This window comes from Papaver somniferum, chromosome 1 (assembly GCF_003573695.1).
Source record: "Papaver somniferum cultivar HN1 chromosome 1, ASM357369v1, whole genome shotgun sequence".
Classification (NCBI taxonomy): domain Eukaryota; kingdom Viridiplantae; phylum Streptophyta; class Magnoliopsida; order Ranunculales; family Papaveraceae; genus Papaver; species Papaver somniferum.
In genome coordinates, this window is record NC_039358.1 from 2511247 (window position 1) to 2530257 (window position 19011).

Consider the following 19011-nt stretch of genomic DNA (forward strand, 5'->3'; position numbering starts at 1 on the left):
TGTGGCTTTACTTCATGAAGAATAAGTTTGAGGTGTATGAAGTGTTTAAGAAGTGGAAAGCTTTGGTTGAAACAAAAACTGGTTTGAAGTTGAAGTGTCTAAGTTCAGACAACGGTGGTGAGTATGACAAAACATAATTCTTACAGTTATATGCTACAATGGAATTCGTTTGGAGAGGATAGTTCCAAGGACGCCACAGGAGAATGGAGTAGCAGAACGTATGAATTGGACGTTGAATGCACGTGCTAGGTGCATGAGGTTGCAGTCTGGTTTTCCCAAGACCTTCTGGGCACATGCAACAAAGACGTCTGCTTATCTAATAAATAGAACACCTAGTAGTCCATTAGATATGAAGATACCAGAGGAGGTTTGGATCGAAAAAAAGGTAAATCTTTCATATTCGAAAGTTTTTGGTTGTGTTGGTTATGTTCATCTTAGTCCCGGTGAAAGGTCTAAGAAAGGTGCTCAAGCAAAGAAGTGTATATTTCTTGGTTACGAAATGACGCTTTTGGGTATAAACTTTGGGACTACGAGGGTCACAAAGTTATTAGAAGTAGAGACGTCTCTTTTAATGATAATGAGTTGTACAAGGATAGGAATAAAACACAAGTTGAAGATGTCGGATCAAGCAACGTCGATAAGGAGTTGTATATCGATATTGATGATGTTTCTGGAAAAAGTGTGGTACAAGAAGGGCACGGTGTTGCTGATGGCAGAGAAGTACAAGGTGAAGAGACTTCTACTGCAGTGGGAGTTACTCCTATATTTCCACAAGAAGTACGAATATCATCAAGAAATCCAAAACCAAACCCAAGGTATGCTCTGAATTATCTATTACTTACGGATGGAGGTGAACCTGGAGATATTAAAGAAGCACTAGCGGCTGATGATTCATGCAAGTGGCAACTTGCTATGGAAGATGAGATGAATTCACTTGAGGAGAATGACCCTTGGGTGTTAGTAAAATTACCAAGAGGTAAGAAGGCGTTGCATAAAAAGTGGGTTTATCGGATGAAGTCTGAAGCAAATGGAGATATTCGCTACAAGGCGAGGTTGGTTATGAAAGGTTTCCAGCAAAAACCTGGTGTTGATTACAACGAGATATTTTCTCCATTTGTGAAGATGACTACTATCAAAGTAGTGTTAAGTCTAGTGGCTTTGGAAGATCTCTACCTTGAACAGTTGGATGTAAAGACATCTTTCCTTCATGGTGACCTTGAAGAAGAAATTTATATGAAGCAGCCAGAGGGATTCATAGTAAAAGGAAAGGAAGAGATGGTGTGCAAGCTAAAGAAGAGTTTGTATGGTTTAAAACAAGCCCCGAGACAGTGGTACAAGAAGTTTGATAACTTCATGCATAGAGGTGGTTACTCACGGTGTAACGCAGTTCATTGTTGTATGTGGATGATATGTTGGTTGCCGGAACATCTCTACAAGAAGTTGAGAATTTGAAGAAACAATTAGTAAGTGAGTTTGCTATGAAAGGTCTTGGTGAAGAAAAGCAGATTCTTGGTATGAGGATCATAAGAGACAGAGCTAAGGGTGTACTTATGCTTAGTCAGGCTGAATATATTGAACGAGTGTTGAAAAGGTTCAATATGGATAATGCTAAACCAGTTAGTTCTCCACTTGGAAGTCAAATTCGTCTTTCAAGTATGTAGTGTGCGAAGACAAATGAAGAAAAGGAGTACATGTCTAATGTACCATATTCTTCGGAGATTGGGACTGTAATGTATGCTATGGTGTACACGAGACCGGATATTTCACATGCAGTGGGAGTAGTGAGTAGATATGTAAGCAACCCAGGAAAACAACATTGGGAAGCTGTAAAGTGGATTCTCAGGTATTTGAGAGGTAACACAAACGTACCATTGTGTTATGGAAAAGGTGGTTTTATGTTGAGGGGTTATGTGGATGCAGACTTCGCAGGTGATGTAGATAAAAGGAGAAGTACGACCGGTTATGTTTATACTATGGGGTCAGCTGCAGTGAGTTGGAACTCACGGTTACAGAAGTTGGTAACATTGTCTACTACGGAAGCGGAGTACGTAGCAGTAACAGAAGCGAGCAAGGAGATGATTTGGTTACGAGGTTTGTTAGATGAGTTGGGAAAGGAACAACAAGATAATATTCTGTTTAGGGACAGTCAAAGCGCTATACATTTAGCCAAGAACTCAGCCTATCATGCTAGGACGAAGCATATAGATACCCGTTATCATTTCATTCGGGACCTCTTAGAAGAAGGAGAATTGAAGCTCGAGAAGATTCTTGGTTCGAAGAATCCGGCGTATATGTTAACCAAGGGAGTTACATCAGACAAGCTAAAGCTCTGCAAGGCTTTAGTTGGTCTCTGAGAATGAGGATATGGGAGGGGATCCGCACTGACATGAAGATGTTTTAGCACCGTCAAATCCAAAGTTGAAGAAAAGAAGAATTGAAGACAATCAATGAGTCTTCAAAGTGGGAGATTGTTAGTTAATTCAAGACTAATTAATTATTTCCTAAAGTTAGTCGTGATATTTTAAGAAAGGGGTTTCCTAAACCGGTTATAATTCTTGGTGGCCAAGTTTGTAACCTATATAAAATAGGTAATTAGGCCTTGTAGAATTGTATTGTGTAGAAAACGATTAAGAGATCGGTGATAGATTTCTTGTATAGCTTTTAGGTCTAAAGCTAGGGTTTCATTGTGAGAGCATATTGGTGAGGAACAATAGACAAGGTTATCGTCTCAGGTAATTGTTGAGGTGTAACCAAGAGTTTGCTGGGATTCACACAACATTATAATCGTTTTTCTTCATAGTGGATTTGAGTTGGTGCGGCTCAAAGTGGACGTAGACAATATATACAAGTTATATGTATTGGTTGAACCACTATAAATCTTGTATCTTGTGAGTTGATTTATCTTTCTCGTATTATTATAGTTGCTTGTGCTTGGTTTACTTATTATTCATCATAATATCTCAAAATCCGTTATTCTGCGGTTGTCAGTGATTCCATAAGCAAATCCTGAAAAAAAGAATCCAAATTAAAGAAGGTAAATCCTTCTTTATTTCCATCTCTTATTAACAAGACAATGTAGTCTTGTTCTCTATTGTAACAACATAAACTTGGTCTTGATAGGCTACCAGTTGCTTGGAGTCAAATTGTGATCAGTTGGGCAAGGAAGATAACCATTTACCATGTGATGAATTAAGCAATAACACCAAAAAGGAGATAATACGAACCACGGTAATGAGTAAATTGGGTGGTATGTTTTAATGTATATGTCTCTTAATCGATCCGCTAAATCAATGACTAACTCTCTCCCTTGGATGAGCTTATTGAAGGTCCCCATTCTCGAAAATGTCTACTGGAAGGAACTTGGACTTCTTGTTTTTGTATGGGTTGCATTCCTCATAGTGCAGATTCTTAAGGTTAATTTACACTTCCATACACGGTCAATTACTAGTACCCTATGTTGTGAAAGGCGAGCTAGCTGGGGGGTGGGGGGGGGGGGGGGGGCGCTCCAGTCTAATAAAACGCCCAAGGCGCAAAAATGCGGGTCTTTTTTTCTTGGCCCACCTAGGCTCTAGGCGAGGCGAAGGGCTTAGTGATCGTTAATAAATTAGTACTAATTAAGGACTTTTGTGAATGCTTTTTGTATAGAGAATAAGACAACTACCTGTTCAACAACATACTGGCTACTGTCTGCATTGCAGGTAAAGAGTACTTACTGATGGGTAACTTTTGATATCTGATCAATGAAATTTTATCATTTTCTTTTGGTTTTTGAAATCATGTCATGTATATAGATTCCAGTATCAGTACTAGTGACATTCTATGAGGCAGTTGGATTGTACAAGGGAGAGAAAGTGATTGCATCTTTAGGGGAAAAGGGTGCAAACTGGACTGTCCATAAACTAGTTTTCTTTGCACTTGTTGGCGTATTTGCCGGTATGGTTGGTGGATTACTAGGTATGGGTGGTGGATTCATTATGGGTCCTCTCTTCTTGCAGCTTGGAATTCCTCCACAGGTGAAAATCACTACCAGTTGTATATGTTTTCTGCATTCTTGTTGCAGTATGCATAGTAAAATATTTTATTTTATTTTTCAAATTTTCATGGAAAGTAGCTTGTAATCTTTGAACTCAGATCGAAGTTTGACAAATACGTCTAAAACAGGTTTCAACCGCAACAGCTACTTTTTCCATGACCTTTTCTTCATCCATGTCTGTTGTCGAGTACCATCTCCTCAAGCGTTTTCCAGTTCCTTAGGGTGAGTCAATCGATCCACCACATACGTACTCAATGCCGGTAGTGTTCTTTTGTTTTTCTTTTCTCTCTAAAAACATCAATTCATCTTCTCCTTTTTTGGACGTTTTATATATTCTTTTTCTCTCGTACAGCTCTCTACTTCCTAGGAGTGGCAACTCTAGCTGCATTAGTAGGTCAACATGTAGTGAAAAAGGTTATATCGGTATTAGGAAGAGCATCTCTCATCATCTTCATTCTCGTCTTCACAATCTTCATTAGCGCAATCTTACTAGGTGAGAATGATCAATATTCGACGGTTTTTATGAATTTATATCTTGGCATTCTTATTGGCTTCACCAAGCCCGACAGATGGGTTCAAACTTGAGTGTCCTGAATATTTCATATTTGCTCTCTATTTGTCGGGTATATCAATAACAGGTGGAGTTGGCATCGCAAACATGGCCAATACGATTGAGCATAACGAGTACATGGGTTTTGAGGATTTATGCACATGACGTCTCTGTAGTTTCTCTCACTCTCCCGTCTGTTCTCTCTTGCGATGTAAATTGATGAAGCTAATTAAAGCTGCTTTATTTAATAATCTTGTATATCCATTCTTTTGCAGCGTGAAAATAACGAATAAATGGATCTCATAGGTATATTTTTTTTAAATGATTTTCTTTCATTAATCAGAAGAGGGAGATTTATACAAATTAGATGGAAGCCCGACAACAAGCTGAGCTCTAATCCTTTTTTGAATGACCAATCCTATGGAAGAGAAAATCCCCCACAATAACATTCGCATCATGACTAGCCATACAATTGTGTAATCTTTTCAGAAACTCCATTCTATCGAACCCAACTCCCTTAAAGTGGTAAAAGCCAGCATGCCAAAGCCTAAACCTTGAGCTGTACATTTCTCTAAATATTTGGTTCTTTTCCGACCTACAGCACTATCAATTGCTTGACCAGGAACAAAAGTGCGCACCCCACCACCTTTGATATCCATACAACTTCGTGCCCATTGTCTCAGTTGTACACTAGATATCAGCATGCCTCAAAGCCAAGCTAGTGTCCGATAGGAATCCCAAATCCACCTCTTTCCTAGCTGGGACACCCGCACGATAACAAATAATGACAAAGGTATCACGAACCAGGTCGTGTTTATATATACTTGAGACCAATCTCATGAGAGCAATGCAAAGCATGGTCACCAAGAATATCCATCTCCTGTCACAACTAGAACATGTTTCCTTTTCTTCGAAAAGGGGATACCCAAGCCTATAACACAAGATAGTTCTACAATGTCAAGGCCCAAGTTTTTGATTAAGCCCATTAATCATGATGGCCAATAAATAATCTTGCGCATGCTTGATCCTATTACTTTTCCACAAGGCTGAATCACGCATCGTCATAACAAAACGGTTAGGTATATCATTCTTAGTCGCATCAAAATATTTGATTTACAAAGAACTCATGGTATTTGGGGCAATGCCGTCAATGCAAAATGAAGAATTCTCAATACCACATACCTGTTTGTATAAGATAAGTGCACGACCAGAACTGAGACTCATACCAGACACTCCAGATAGCCTCAAAATGTTCTCCTGCTGAGCCTTCGTCTGGAAATAAGATGCCAAATAACAATATCGCATGGTATCTTCCATAATATACACCCTAGTCCACCATACTTGATGAGAAGTGTATAAACACTACACCAAATCAACGGTTTTGAGACATTTGTATTCGTTGTATTGAATATAACAGACACATATAAGTGTCAAATCGTGCATCCGGAATCGTTTGAGACACATAAAGCGACACTTATAAGTGTCTCTCAATTAATCTAAGCGACACTTATAAGTGTCCTCTTAATAAATTTTAAGAGACACTTATTATTTATTAAGCCACATTGATAATTAAAATTAGCTTTAAAAAAAATCATAATTTTCAAGTTAGGAGTTTCCAAAATTAAAATTATTTCCTGCACCTGCATATTTTTATTTCCTTCAACCAATACAAGTCGCAATTCCATTCTTGATCAAATATTAACAGTAACAACAAAAATGAAGTCTAACATTCAGTATCTTCAAGCAAAAAGTAAAAAATGAAAGCTGAAATACAAGAGAAGATGTTGAAAATGACTCAAGTGGCTTATCGGGAATAAAAGTTATTGAAAATATGAAAATAATCACTAACAGAAAACTTAAATGCTAAAGAAATGAAGGGCGCCTTCTACAATAAGTTTGACAACATTTTCAGAGACATTTACACAAACAATATACTGATCTCTAAAGCCTAAACATCTATGTGAAGATCCGTTGCAAGTTCATAGACCAAGAAAAAGATCTGAAGATTCCTAGGAGATGAAGATACTAAAGGTAGAGGCAGTGCTAATTCGTTAGCATGTTTCATATAAATTTTAGTTTTGTTTACTTACTACTTTTTATGCTACCATTTCCTAGAATTTAGCACAAATAAACTTTTCAATCAATATCATAGATTTCATCCATAGTTTCTACAAAAAACAAAGAAAGGAATTGCCTACGACTTTTTCAAACCAACATTCTATTTTGCTTATCCAACTCCCTTATTGATTTCCTTATGATGCCACCTGATGTAAATGGAACGTATGTTGGAGTCAGTTTAAATACCAAAGAAAACAGGTCAGGATAAAATGAAATATAAGAAAACCTAAGAAAACCTCGGCAGCAAAAAGATTTCTTCTTCAACCCTTTTCAGTTTAAAATTTCATCAAGATAACGTTTACCATACCTCATTTACTAACTCTAGAAGCCGTCTATATGTATCTTGTCCTCTAATATATCTCCTGCCATATATACAAGACCACTATGATTATAATAGAAAAATAAAGTTTAAGTGTGAAAAACTTTCATTGTGCATCTCCTAACAAACCTTCAATAGCGAGTCTACCTGTTGACAGCTGATATTACTGTGAGCTCAGGATAGTTGTCATTCTTCAAGAATTCCTTATTCTGGTCCATGTCAACTCTGAAGATAAAGAAAATAAAAATGGTATTGAGGGATAAGAATGGGTATTCTTGTTATAATTATGACAATCATTTGCTGCAAGAACGGAAAAGAACACAAGGGATGAGGAGGAAGAGATGGAGAAATCAAACTGGCAAGAACACAAGTGTAGGATAGAATTGGACCTGAAAAATACCTCTCTCCTTCATGTCCACCAACCAGCTGATCAATTAAGTTACAAAAGATACAAATCAAAGTAGTTAATTCTGGAAGTACGAATCGATCCTTTTCCTCCTTTAAATCAATTTAACCGGGTAATTCAGCCAAACACTCTAAATAATTTAATCAGATAGTTTTTTGTATCCAGTAATCCAAAACTGTAAAAAGGAAAAAAAAAAAAAAAACTCAGCTAGCTGACTTGCTAATTTTTTTCCCATGATATAGAACTTGTTCGACAAAATACTTCACAGAATATGAAATCCAATTTGACTAGTGTGTACATATTTCATCATCAAACACGTGTATGTGAGAAGACACGTGGAGAGCATGCGGACCAAGTCATCAAAACATGATGACACACGCCCACAGCCAAGAAGCCCATCCCGTCGACGTCGGATCTTCGCCCGAACAAATCCAAGGGCAGAAGTTAAAGGATGTACCAGAAGCACGGTGTACTGCGGAGCACCAAATAACTCCCGAAGAGTTGCTTTATCTCATCCCAAAAGAAGCCAAGATCAACGGTGAAGAGAAGGTTGACTGACATGGACGTGACAGGGGCAGAAGACACTTGTCTGACACGAGCATGCGTCTCAACCCGTGGAAGGAACGAGGATGACTCTGCGTGATCAAGCAATGAACGAAGACCTTTGCGTGATGGACACAAAGCACAAGAAGATAAGGTTCCAACAACTCTCAGAAACGGGTCCCACACTCTAACCCTATAAATACCCCCTCTCCACCAAGAGAGAGGGGATCGAAAAAGAGAGGGAGGTTTAGAGAGAAGTCGAGAGAGAATAATTGTTAGTGTAAGTTTACCTTTTAAAATTCGCAGACCTATGTAAACTCCAAAGTCATTCGACTACCTCTGTAATCATCAAATGCATAGTGAAAATGACAACCCCGTGGATGTAGGCCTTAGTGCTGAACCACGTAAATCCCAGTCTTATTTATATTTCAGCACTTTACATCCAGTTCATACTCCACGAGTATTACTTTTACACTTCGTTTTCTTTATCTTCCTCTATGTGAACGCCTCTGGTGATGATATTAGACGAGGCAATGATAAACCCGAAGGTTTTGAGCCAAGGAATCAATACAATCGTCTCATTAGTGCGAGCATGTGTATAGAATGCGAACATTGTTTGTGAACATATAGATGCCTTCGTGATTTACGTGTTCACAACTAGGGAGAATAAGAGGCGGAACTAACCTGAAGACCAACAATGATGCTTAAGACAGAAATCTTGTTGAGTCTGGCTTCGGGGTCCTCTAAACTCCCATATGTAGTTCGTGCTATTTACACAAGATAGCTGTGATTACAATAGAAAAATAAAGGTTAAGTCTAAAATCTCTAATTGTGCATTGTGCAATCATACCAGAACTCTGACTAGCATAAATACGAAAGGCGAAGTGATGATAGAAAGCCTTAGCAACTCTTTCACAGCAGTTGCAGTAACTTGTTTAATTCTGTGCTGGTGAAAATCCCAGTTGTACAACAGAGTGATAGTGACCTGGCAAGCATCAACTAATGATTAGTGAAAATGAAGACCAGAAACAATATATATGCGGTAACTAAACCAGAACGAATTATTTTGATACAGTTCTACCTAGCAGATAAGGACAATACCAGAACAAAATATTTAGATATTGTTCTACCTTCAATATTTAGATATTGTAGCAAATTACAACTCGGTTGGAATATTACCACGAGACAAGCAATGATTTTGAGTATGAGGAATGCCATGAAATCTTTAAATGACGAATGATTAAATTAGAATGTTGTAACTTTCCTATAATTATTGTTCGAAAGATGTTGATCAATACTTGGTCAGTATTTTTGGACGAATTGTTTTATTTAAATGTATTATCTTTTTTTTATGTAATCATCATCAAGTTTTAATTACGGTTAGTTGTTTCAAAAACGTTTAAATTTAATTCAATTCAACGGAAATAAACTTAAAATCCAAAAATTACATAATAATACGGCTAATTGTAATAATAAGAAATATTAAAAGATAGTTATACACTAAAACTATTAATCACTAAATGGGAGAGATAATAAAATTTTCAACTATTCCGCATTTGAGTTAAGATTGGTTTCTTCTATTCCGAACTATGTCCGTCCTACGAAGTTCGAAGTACTCTTTTTGTACAGGATCCAATTTTTGAAGATCCATCATAATGATGCGAAATTCTTCGTCTTCAACTTCCTTGAATTTTTTTGCCACATATTCGGCTTGTTTTGCTGCAAACTCTGATGTTCTTTGTTCCATCTTGAATCTTGATTGTGCTTGGTAATGAGTATTGAAATTTTGTTGTTCTTTAATAATTATTCCCATTGATTCCTCTTGGACAGTGGATTTCTCTCTCCCAGTTTTCTTCAATCGTTTTGTTGCTTTTTTCCCCATCTTACGGAGATATGTGTTCTCTATGTCTCCCCTATCTGTGTCGTTACCGGACTCGGCTTGAGTTGTTGTTTGTTGTCCTTCCTCATCTTCCTCGTTATTCTCACAACTGTCCAAATCGTGCGTCGTATCGAATACAAAAGTCGATCGCCGATTATATTTTATATTTTCTAAGACAATTGGGTAGCACTCTTCGTGCTTAAATTTTTTTCCAGTATTGCATTCCTTGTACCGCATGTTTACTTTTTCAAGCTGTTAATGTTTTTAAAAACAGTTAAGTTCATGGGCGTGTAAATATTAGAAAATAATTGTTCAAAAAATAAAGAATACTTACCTTCTTTTCAGGACCCCATCCAGTATGATATTCACCATCCACTTCCGCCTCTTTCGCTGAAAACAACGCCACATCTTTACTTATTCCCTGATATCGTTTTTGCCAGAAACTCCAAGACCACTCTGGTTTATTAGGTAAATGAAGTTCAATATCATCCTTGATACGAGTCCACAACGCCGTCTCTGATTGATCAGTTCCACCACCAGGATCTTGAGATATTGATAAATGAATTTTACACATCGTTACATCATCGATTGTCGTAAAATTTGGACCTCGTGCTATTCGTGGTGCCATTGTAAGCGCTTCGGTGAAAATTTCCTAATAAATGATTTGAAAGACGAAATAATACTTCTTCTGCTGCTGCCGATAGATAGTATGAATGAGTAGTGTTTGGGGAAATATTAGAGGAATTCAAGTGTATATATAGGTGTATGAAAGAAACCTTTAACGTTCGAAATTTCCGACGTTCGAAAATATCTTTCAAACTTTCCAACGTTCTGTTTTCTCCAACGTTCGAAAATTACCAACGGTATAAACATTTTTGTCGACTATTTTCATCAATTCGAACATGGTAACTTATGGAGTATAAGGTATAATATCCGCTCAGTGTGGGGCATGAGCTTTATGCACGCCTGAGTGAGGCGGCCATAAAATGCACGCCTGAATGGGGCGAAAATTATACTCACGCCTGCCATCAGGCGGACATTATACGTGAGCCTGGTCGGGCGTACATATCAGCTTCGCCTGACTGGGGCGTACGTTATACTACCGCCTGACCATGGGACAAGACTTATACAAACGCTTCATCTAAAGCGTGCATTATATAAACGCCTGTTAACGGGCGAAATTTATAACTTCCCTCGACCAAATTTGGTTTTGGTTTGTAGTCTAGACCAAATATAATTTGAAATTTGGGTATAATCTGATTTTTGATCTTTACTCTGTTCGACTACGTCACTGGACCAAATATTTGGGTTTAGTCGTCCATCGCAGTCGTTGTAAGACTCCTACTGCATAGTACATAGTCCACTTTATAACCAAACGAAAAAAAAAAACTTGACAAGACAAGACAGTGATTAAAAACTTGACAAGACAAGAAAAAACTTTACATGTCAATTTTGTTTTAATTACTATTTTGTTATATGTCCATACATTGAACAGAGTATCTTAAGCTTGGTACTCACATGCCATTGATCAGTAGCAATATTATAGAGTGAAAAATATTAGTCAATATTGAACAATACGGAAATCTTCTTTTTCTATTATAAACCATTTGTCGTAATATTGACTACCATATTCTACTTTAAAATAGAAAATCCAAGGAATATATACCCAGGTCGTTACCAAAGGATATCCAATGAGATCAAGAAATCCAAGGAACATAGAGTTGGATCAATCTCAAAGCGCATCCAACAATATCGAAAGAATTCAATCAATATTGACTTAAGCCTATCTCAGATCATATCCAACCATGCTAACCAAAGAATTTGAGGAATATGGATGTATGCTAATCTGAGATGATATATCATCATCAACCAAAGAATTTCAGGAGTATCGACTTAAGTTGATCTCAAAGGACACCTGATGAGATGGAAATAATATAGGCTTAGGTCAATCAAATGCCACATTAAAATAAAGAGGACATGTTATTGTTATGCTTGACAAGATTCTAAGAGCATTTGTAGTGGCTTCTCTATCCCTTTCTATATATCCCAAAATGGCCATATTTGAACAAAAAGAGTCAAAACACTCCATTCCGGCGTCTTCATCCTATAAACATTATAAAGATTCTAACATTTATTATATGTAACCTTCAAATTTGTTTGATAGTGACAACTCACTTACTTTCTTATCGAATTACTATTGTGTGCTATCTAATCTTATAACAGACACACAAAATTGTGACATAATTTACATTAAAGTGCACTACTCTGTATTTATAAATCATATGGATGAGATAAGGATCACCATGACATGAAAAAACTTTATAGCACAATTTTTAAGAAAATCAATCTCTATAATAGAGATAGCGATAGAGAAACCACTACAAGTGCTCTTAGTCTCATATTTACCCGACCAGTATCTAGATTCCTAAAAATTTGGCAAGCAAATTACTTCATGTAGCACGAAAATCATTTAATATCACAAAACTTCAAGCAATGACAAATGTAATCGGTGCACTGCAATGAAGTGAAACCATGTAGTACTGAAACAGAACAGCAGTAGCTGAAGATTCCGACTACAAAAATATATCAACAATTAGGCATAGAAAAAGAATGGACTTTCATTGTTATTTGATAAAAGGAAGCCTCCTAAAATATAAGGGTTGTTCAGTATTGAAGTTGGATACTAAATTAAGCAACAGATTTGGAAATACTTGCTATTATACAAGGTTGAATCTTCAAAACTACAGGGGTCAATAAGAAGGAACTTTGGGACGATCCTCATTAAATGGTCATTCCTCGTATACTTCATAGTGGGCACCATAAAAGAACTTAGTTACATTTTGCTACTACCTAAAATAACAATATTGAATATTCTAAAATTCGAACCTGTTGTGCCCTTCATGTCTCCTTGGTTTTTCGTGGCACCATGAGAGATGCAACAGGACTGCCTATATAATAAATATAGAAGGATAACATGACCTTTATATATTAATTATCCACGTGAGAAATTAAGGCAACCTACTAAATAATGAAAATGGACGCTACTTACCGCTAGTGTCCATCATATGACCCCCAACGTAATGTATTCTGCAAAGGAATGTGGTTTAGTGCCCAACAATACATAGTGTGGAACAAAGCCTGTCCAGTCTGATCAGCCGCACAGGCGCAATGGTAGGCCTGACCACCTGTATAACAACATAAGAGGCACCTCAGAAAACCTTAATAAAATGATTTAAGACATCACATAAAATAGCTTGCACCACAAAAGATAATGATTTGGAAAAGAAGGCATTGTGGAATGACAATTGATCAAACTCTAGCCTAAGAATATATTGATTACAGTGATTCCTGCACTAGAGACTATGAGAAGGACGATAATAACGAGAGCTACAACTTGGAAATTCTGGGATTGAGTAGTAATGGTGGCAGTGGTGATGAATACACTTAAACATTCAAAGAAAACACATCTGCAAAGATTTTCCAGACTAAAAAGATAATCCTAGGGCCAACGTTAACCCCCTCCACAGCTTGTCCCAAAACTTATCAGGACTTCTGTTGGCATTTACAGAGATTAGAAAGTAGGCAGACATAGTACTGAGCTCTTTCATCTTTCAGCCTTTCCAATAACTATATTAGAAGGTGCACAGTAAGAGGATCCATGATCATTCATCATTCCTTTTCGAGGGAGACTAAAATTAGAATTCAAAAGCCGCCGAGTAAGCTGTTAGAAAAAACGCTTTAAAATTACCAATTTTTCCATGGACTGTGTTTTGATCCCTAGACCTATTGCCCATTAGTTGTTTTTTCTTTTGAATAGATAAAACAATAGTCCCACATTGACTAAAATCTAAAGAGTTTTAGACATAAATACCATAGAGTTGGCTATAAGGGCATGGCCCTTGGGTCATTAGACTTTTGTGCTTGGGGGGAGGCTTAGACTAGGGCAAGGTTGCCTTTCCCGTACGCGCGGTGCTTCGCACAGAAGCACGCCGCCGCCGTCCGGTCGGGCTCGGGTGTGGGTGTGGGTAGTAGAAGAATCTTTTCTTTGTCTGAACGTGCTTGTCTTGGCTTCTTTGTCTGCACGAGTTTTCTCCTGACTTCTTTGTCTGAACGTGCTTGTCTTGGCTTCTTTGTCTGCACGAGTTTTCTCCTGACTTCTTTGTCTCTTCTTTGTCTGCTTGTCCTGGCTCTCTTGTATGTACGTATTTGGCTTGGCAGCAACACACTGCTCCATGCCTGTCAAAACAACTTTTCTTGCACTATCTTTAACCCAACATAACCAGTTTTTCCTGTCATACGCATGGGTTTTCTTTCTTGTTTGTAACTACACAAACACTATATAAGAATCTTTTCTTTGTCTGAACGTGCTTGTCTTGGCTTCTTTGTCTGCACGAGTTTTCTCCTGACTTCTTTGTCTGAACGTGCTTGTCTTGGCTTCTTTGTCTGCACGAGTTTTCTCCTGACTTCTTTGTCTCTTCTTTGTCTGAACGTGCTTGTCCTGGCTCTCTTGTATGTACGTATTTGGCTTGGCAGCAACACACTGCTCCATGCCTGTCAAAACAACTTTTCTTGCACTATCTTTAACCCAACATAACCAGTTTTTCCTGTCATACGCATGGGTTTTCTTTCTTGTTTGTAACTACACAAACACTATATAAGAGAGTAGTTGTAATCTCATAAGACATACCACAGAGAAATATCTCTTCTACTCTCCCTCAGTTTTTCTGTAAACATCTCTTCTACTGTTTTAAGTTCTGCCAAGCTCTAAGGGTACCCTCATTGTATGCTACATTGAGGGGTACTAACTGTAGTTGTATCCTGGAGGTGACTCGCCAACTGTTGTAGCATCTCAGAGGAGTGGCAGGCGATATTGCCTTTAGGACAGCGTAGTCTACGTGCCTCTACATTCTCTGTGCAGCAACATCAGCATCATTATTTTGTGCTAAGTATCTTCTTCTCAGTTACTTTATTAGTATTTTTCTCAACATAAGCAAAGAAACAAACAGAAGCTATTTAGGAGATACAAACTTACACTCATACAGATGTACTTTCTAAGATTGCTTCCAGCTCTCCAGAGACAGGGTATCCGCGGTACATTTATGTATTATCGTCATGGGCATTCTCGATATGGACAACTTCCATGCAGTTCAAAGCCATCTTTATCCGCTGATGAAAATTTTGTTCAACGTCAGTTGCATTTGAAAACAAAAATCATGACATTGGTGAAACTGGTTGCCAAATAGACTCCAAACTACCCCGTAGCACCCTAGGTTTGAGTCTTTTACTTTTCTTTTTCTTGTTTTTACTCACTTTGTAGCGGAACAAGATAAGTCATAATTGACATAGTCAAAACTAGATTACGTATGCATCGTCCATCTTTAAACTTTACCTAGCCAATTGTAGCAGTTGTGAAAGCCTAAAATCATTCTACGGTGTAGCTAGTAAATAATTAAGAGGAATGAACTTGAACCCAGGACCACAGTGTGGTATTAATCGAAAAAAATCATTCCCCGTCAACCTCAAAAGATATCCGATTAGATCGGAAAGGATCTGAGCAATATATACTTAGGTCATTACCAAAAGATATCTGATGAAATCAAAAAAATCAGCTTAAATCAATCTCAAAGTGTATCCAACTAATCGAAAGAATTCAAAATAATTATAATTATTGACTTGGACCTATCTCAAAGCATATCCAACTATCATAATCAAAGAATTCAAGGAATATAGACTTTAGCAATCTCAAATGATATACTATCATCAACCGAAGAATTTGATGAGTACCGACTCAAGTCAATCTCAAAGGATATCTGATGAGATTGAAGGAATATAGGCCCAAGTCAATCTTAGAAGATATTTGATGAGATCAAATCTGAGGGATATAGGCTTATGAGATGCCTTTCAGCATTATTACCTTCGCTGTTAAATCATGTTGCCTACACTGCCAATGAAAGACAAAACATCTGCTGATCATGTCATCAAATGCCACATCGAAACAAAGAGAACTTGCTATGGCTATGTTTGACAAGATTCTAAGAAAACATGTAATGGCTTCTCTATCCCTATCGTATCCCCGAATGGCTCACATTTGAAGAAAGAGGGAGTATAAAAAACACTCTATTTCGGCTTCTTTATTTCTGTCTTCCTCCTTCAAATATTATAAGGATTCATCAGATCATCCCTATAATTGAAGCACAGTGGGTTTGTACAGACCGTGCAAAAAAATACAAAAAAACCGTATATGGATTTTCCCTCACAGTTGTTTTGGTGTGGTTCTTGTGTGCCCCACGGAGGACAGCAGGGGACCAGTTTTTATGAGAGCTTTTGGAGACAATTTTCTCTTTGCGTTTTTTTCTCTGATGGTCTGTACATCTTTTCTGGTCCCCTCTGTCCTCAAAAAACCGTTAAAAAACCGCATAAAGATGGTTTTTATTTGGTTTTTTGACGATTTTTTTGAGAACAGCAGGGGACAAAAAAGATGTACAGACCGTCAAAAAAACCACAAAAAAAAAAACCGTTCCCAAAAGCTGGCCCCCTGTTATCCTCTGCGGGGCCCACCTGGACCACCAAAAAGACTATGAGGCAAGATTCATATACGGTTTTTGTGTGATTTGTTTGCACTGTCTGTGCAGATCCACTTATCGGAGAATAGATGGATAACCTTCAATTTTGTTTGATAGTGACAACTCACTTACATTTTTACACTTTGCCCTATATTTCTTATCTAATTACTATTGTATCCATCCAGCCTTGTTATAAAACACCCTAAGTTGACATAATTTACATTAAAATGCCACTACTTATTTTTTTATTTATAAATTATTTTTTAATCATATGGATGAGACCAAAAATACTACTAAAAAATTAATAATTTAAAGATAGAGATGAGGAAAACCACTACAAGTGCTCTAAGTGGCATACACGTCCAATATCCTGATCCCTAAACAAGTGCTCTAAGTGACTTATATTTGGGCTTCCAGCCCTTTTTTTTTTCCTCTGATTATGACCTAAATTGAAGTGCACGTTTTGAAGCCTTTTTTGTATTGGAGAACCCAAATTACGCGCTTCAAAACGTTTTATAAAACCATTACTAGTGCTACACATGCTATGAGATCCAAGACTCCTCCTACATAGTCCACTTCATAACCAAAAGAAAAAGAAGACATGTAAAGACAAGACACAGTGATTAAAGAAAAAAACTTTACATATCAAGTTTTCTTTTTCCTTTAATTAGCATGTCTTACCATATCAAGTTTTCTTTTGTGCTCTTCGAATAAGTACCGCCCAAAATTCGACTCGTCAGAGGAATTTCCTATGCAAGGTGAATTTTCGACGGTACTTATTCGAAAATCTTATCTTGGTCGACTTATTAAGTGGTGTGACGGGGAGTGACATGGAAGAGCATAAATGCAAGCAGACAAAGCACCAAAATAACATGAAAATCAGTATCTAATATCACAAAAAAATCAAGCAATAACAAATGTAGTCAATGCACTGCAATGAAGTGAAACCACTTAGTACTGAAATAGTATTGCAGCAGCTGAAGATCCCGACTACAAAAGAATTTCTACGTTTAGGCATAGGAAAAGAATTGACTGTCATCCTTATTTGAAGAATCAATGCCCTAAGGAGACGAATTCCCCGTAATCAAACCGTTTCTGAGACATACAACGGCGGGGACTGGCTACATAATCAATATAGCAGGACAACTGACCGTCAGCAAGCAAAGTACTTGTGATATTAATTTTCCACATGAGTAATTAAGGCTACCTACTAAAAACATTAAATAATGAAACTGGACGCTACCTACTGACCACTACTATCCATCATATGACCCAATGCAAAGTATTCCTCAAAGAAATATGCTTCAGTGCCCAACCATACAGAGTGTGGAACGAGGCCTGTCCAGTCCGATCAGCGGCACAGGCACAATGGCAGGCCTGACCACCTATACAACAACATAAGAAGCAGGATAAGAAAACCTAAATAAAATGATTTAAGACATCATATTAAAGAAACTTGCACCATAAACAACTAATGATTTGGAAAATAAGGTATTGCAGAAGGACAGTAGATTAAACTCAAGCCTAAAAATTTATTGATTATTTCTAAATCACTTTTATTGATTCATGCAGATTCCAGCACTAGAGACTGTGAGGAAGCTGCAACTTGGGAATTCTGTGGTTGAGAACGAACGGTGGCAGTTGTGATGAATTCACCGCTGTCAACTGAATTTCTTCTCCTTGGATTCAGTATCCGATTATTCCTAATCAAAATAACCATAAATTTCTCAAAAACAATCAAGAATAAATATCATACTTTATTTTAATTTATAAAATTACTTCAAAATTTCTTGACATCTAGGAAATATATTTATAACTGAACTACAAATCGAATACTGAGAACAGCGGAACCACAGAGTGAGGCATTTTAGTGCTTCATTCTCCGGTACGAAATTGGGTTTTACATAAGATGAATAAGAAACGGGAAAACAAAAACAGAAACTCAAGATTACAGGTACAGAAATGAAGAAGAAATTACCTAGTTCCATATTGTGACTTCGAAACGGATTGCATCGATGAAGAAATATTTTATGAGAATGAAACCCAAAGTGGGGAATTTTGACCTAGGTCGATACAACCAAGAGAGCTCGTAGATCGATTAATTCATCTCCGTTTCTTCTTCAACCAGTCTCGGGGACTGTAAACCCTTGGAATTGTTTCAAGTAGAAAAACTTGTATGATAAAAAAGTTTACATCGCCCACGTGCCAGTTTAGACAAAGGACAAACTATACGGCAATTTCAGGTACTGCCTGTTGTTCCCACTGATTCATTTTGTTGACCATAATTCTCGACCACCTTTTGCAAACGAAAAAATTATTGTTTCGTTGAGTCATGTGGACGAGCAAACTGCATTCTCTATTATGGGAAACAAGTAAAATGAACAAATGTGATGTTTTAGAATCCCATTAATAATTTTATTAATATAAATAAATAAGAATTAGGTATCACTAATGATTTTATTAATATAAACTGGGTCTCACACATAATAACGGTATTGGGAGAGAGAATTTGTTTATCGCATCACCGCGCGGTCTTCCATCACACGCGCGCTGGGTGGTCCATCTCGATGTTCAAATTAACAAATATGTTGATTTGAACA

The 19011-nt window shown here is 37.3% G+C and overlaps 1 protein-coding gene and 1 long non-coding RNA gene across 3 annotated transcripts; one reads left to right on the plus strand and one right to left on the minus strand.

The window, feature by feature from the left end:
• Nucleotides 1–3231: 3231 nt before the first annotated feature.
• On the plus strand, nt 3232–4748 carry LOC113347201 (sulfite exporter TauE/SafE family protein 3-like). The gene is made up of 6 exons (XM_026593796.1): nt 3232–3247; nt 3646–3698; nt 3792–4013; nt 4162–4237; nt 4386–4526; nt 4672–4748. The coding sequence occupies exons 1-6, from the start codon at nt 3232–3234 to the stop codon at nt 4746–4748; spliced, it is 585 nt and encodes a 194-aa protein (XP_026449581.1).
• A 12600-nt stretch (nt 4749–17348) lies between these two features.
• Nucleotides 17349–18559, minus strand: LOC113324991. 2 transcript variants are annotated; one of them, XR_003347964.1, is made up of 3 exons: nt 18390–18559; nt 17966–18114; nt 17349–17796 (listed from the first exon to the last, which is right to left on the minus strand). It is a non-coding gene; the product is annotated as an uncharacterized LOC113324991 (long non-coding RNA). The 2 variants fall into 2 exon arrangements; XR_003347963.1 differs by having other exon boundaries at nt 17349–18114.
• Between the last annotated feature and the right edge of the window lie 452 nt (nt 18560–19011).

What these genes read in the sequence shown, in the direction of transcription:
- LOC113347201 (XM_026593796.1), top strand. An exon ending in CGAGTACCATCTCCTCAAGC is followed by an intron (nt 4,238 to 4,385) that starts GTTTTCCAGTTC and finishes TCTCTCGTACAG; the next exon opens with CTCTCTACTTCCTAGGAGTG. An exon ending in CATTAGCGCAATCTTACTAG is followed by an intron (nt 4,527 to 4,671) that starts GTGAGAATGATC and finishes TATCAATAACAG; the next exon opens with GTGGAGTTGGCATCGCAAAC.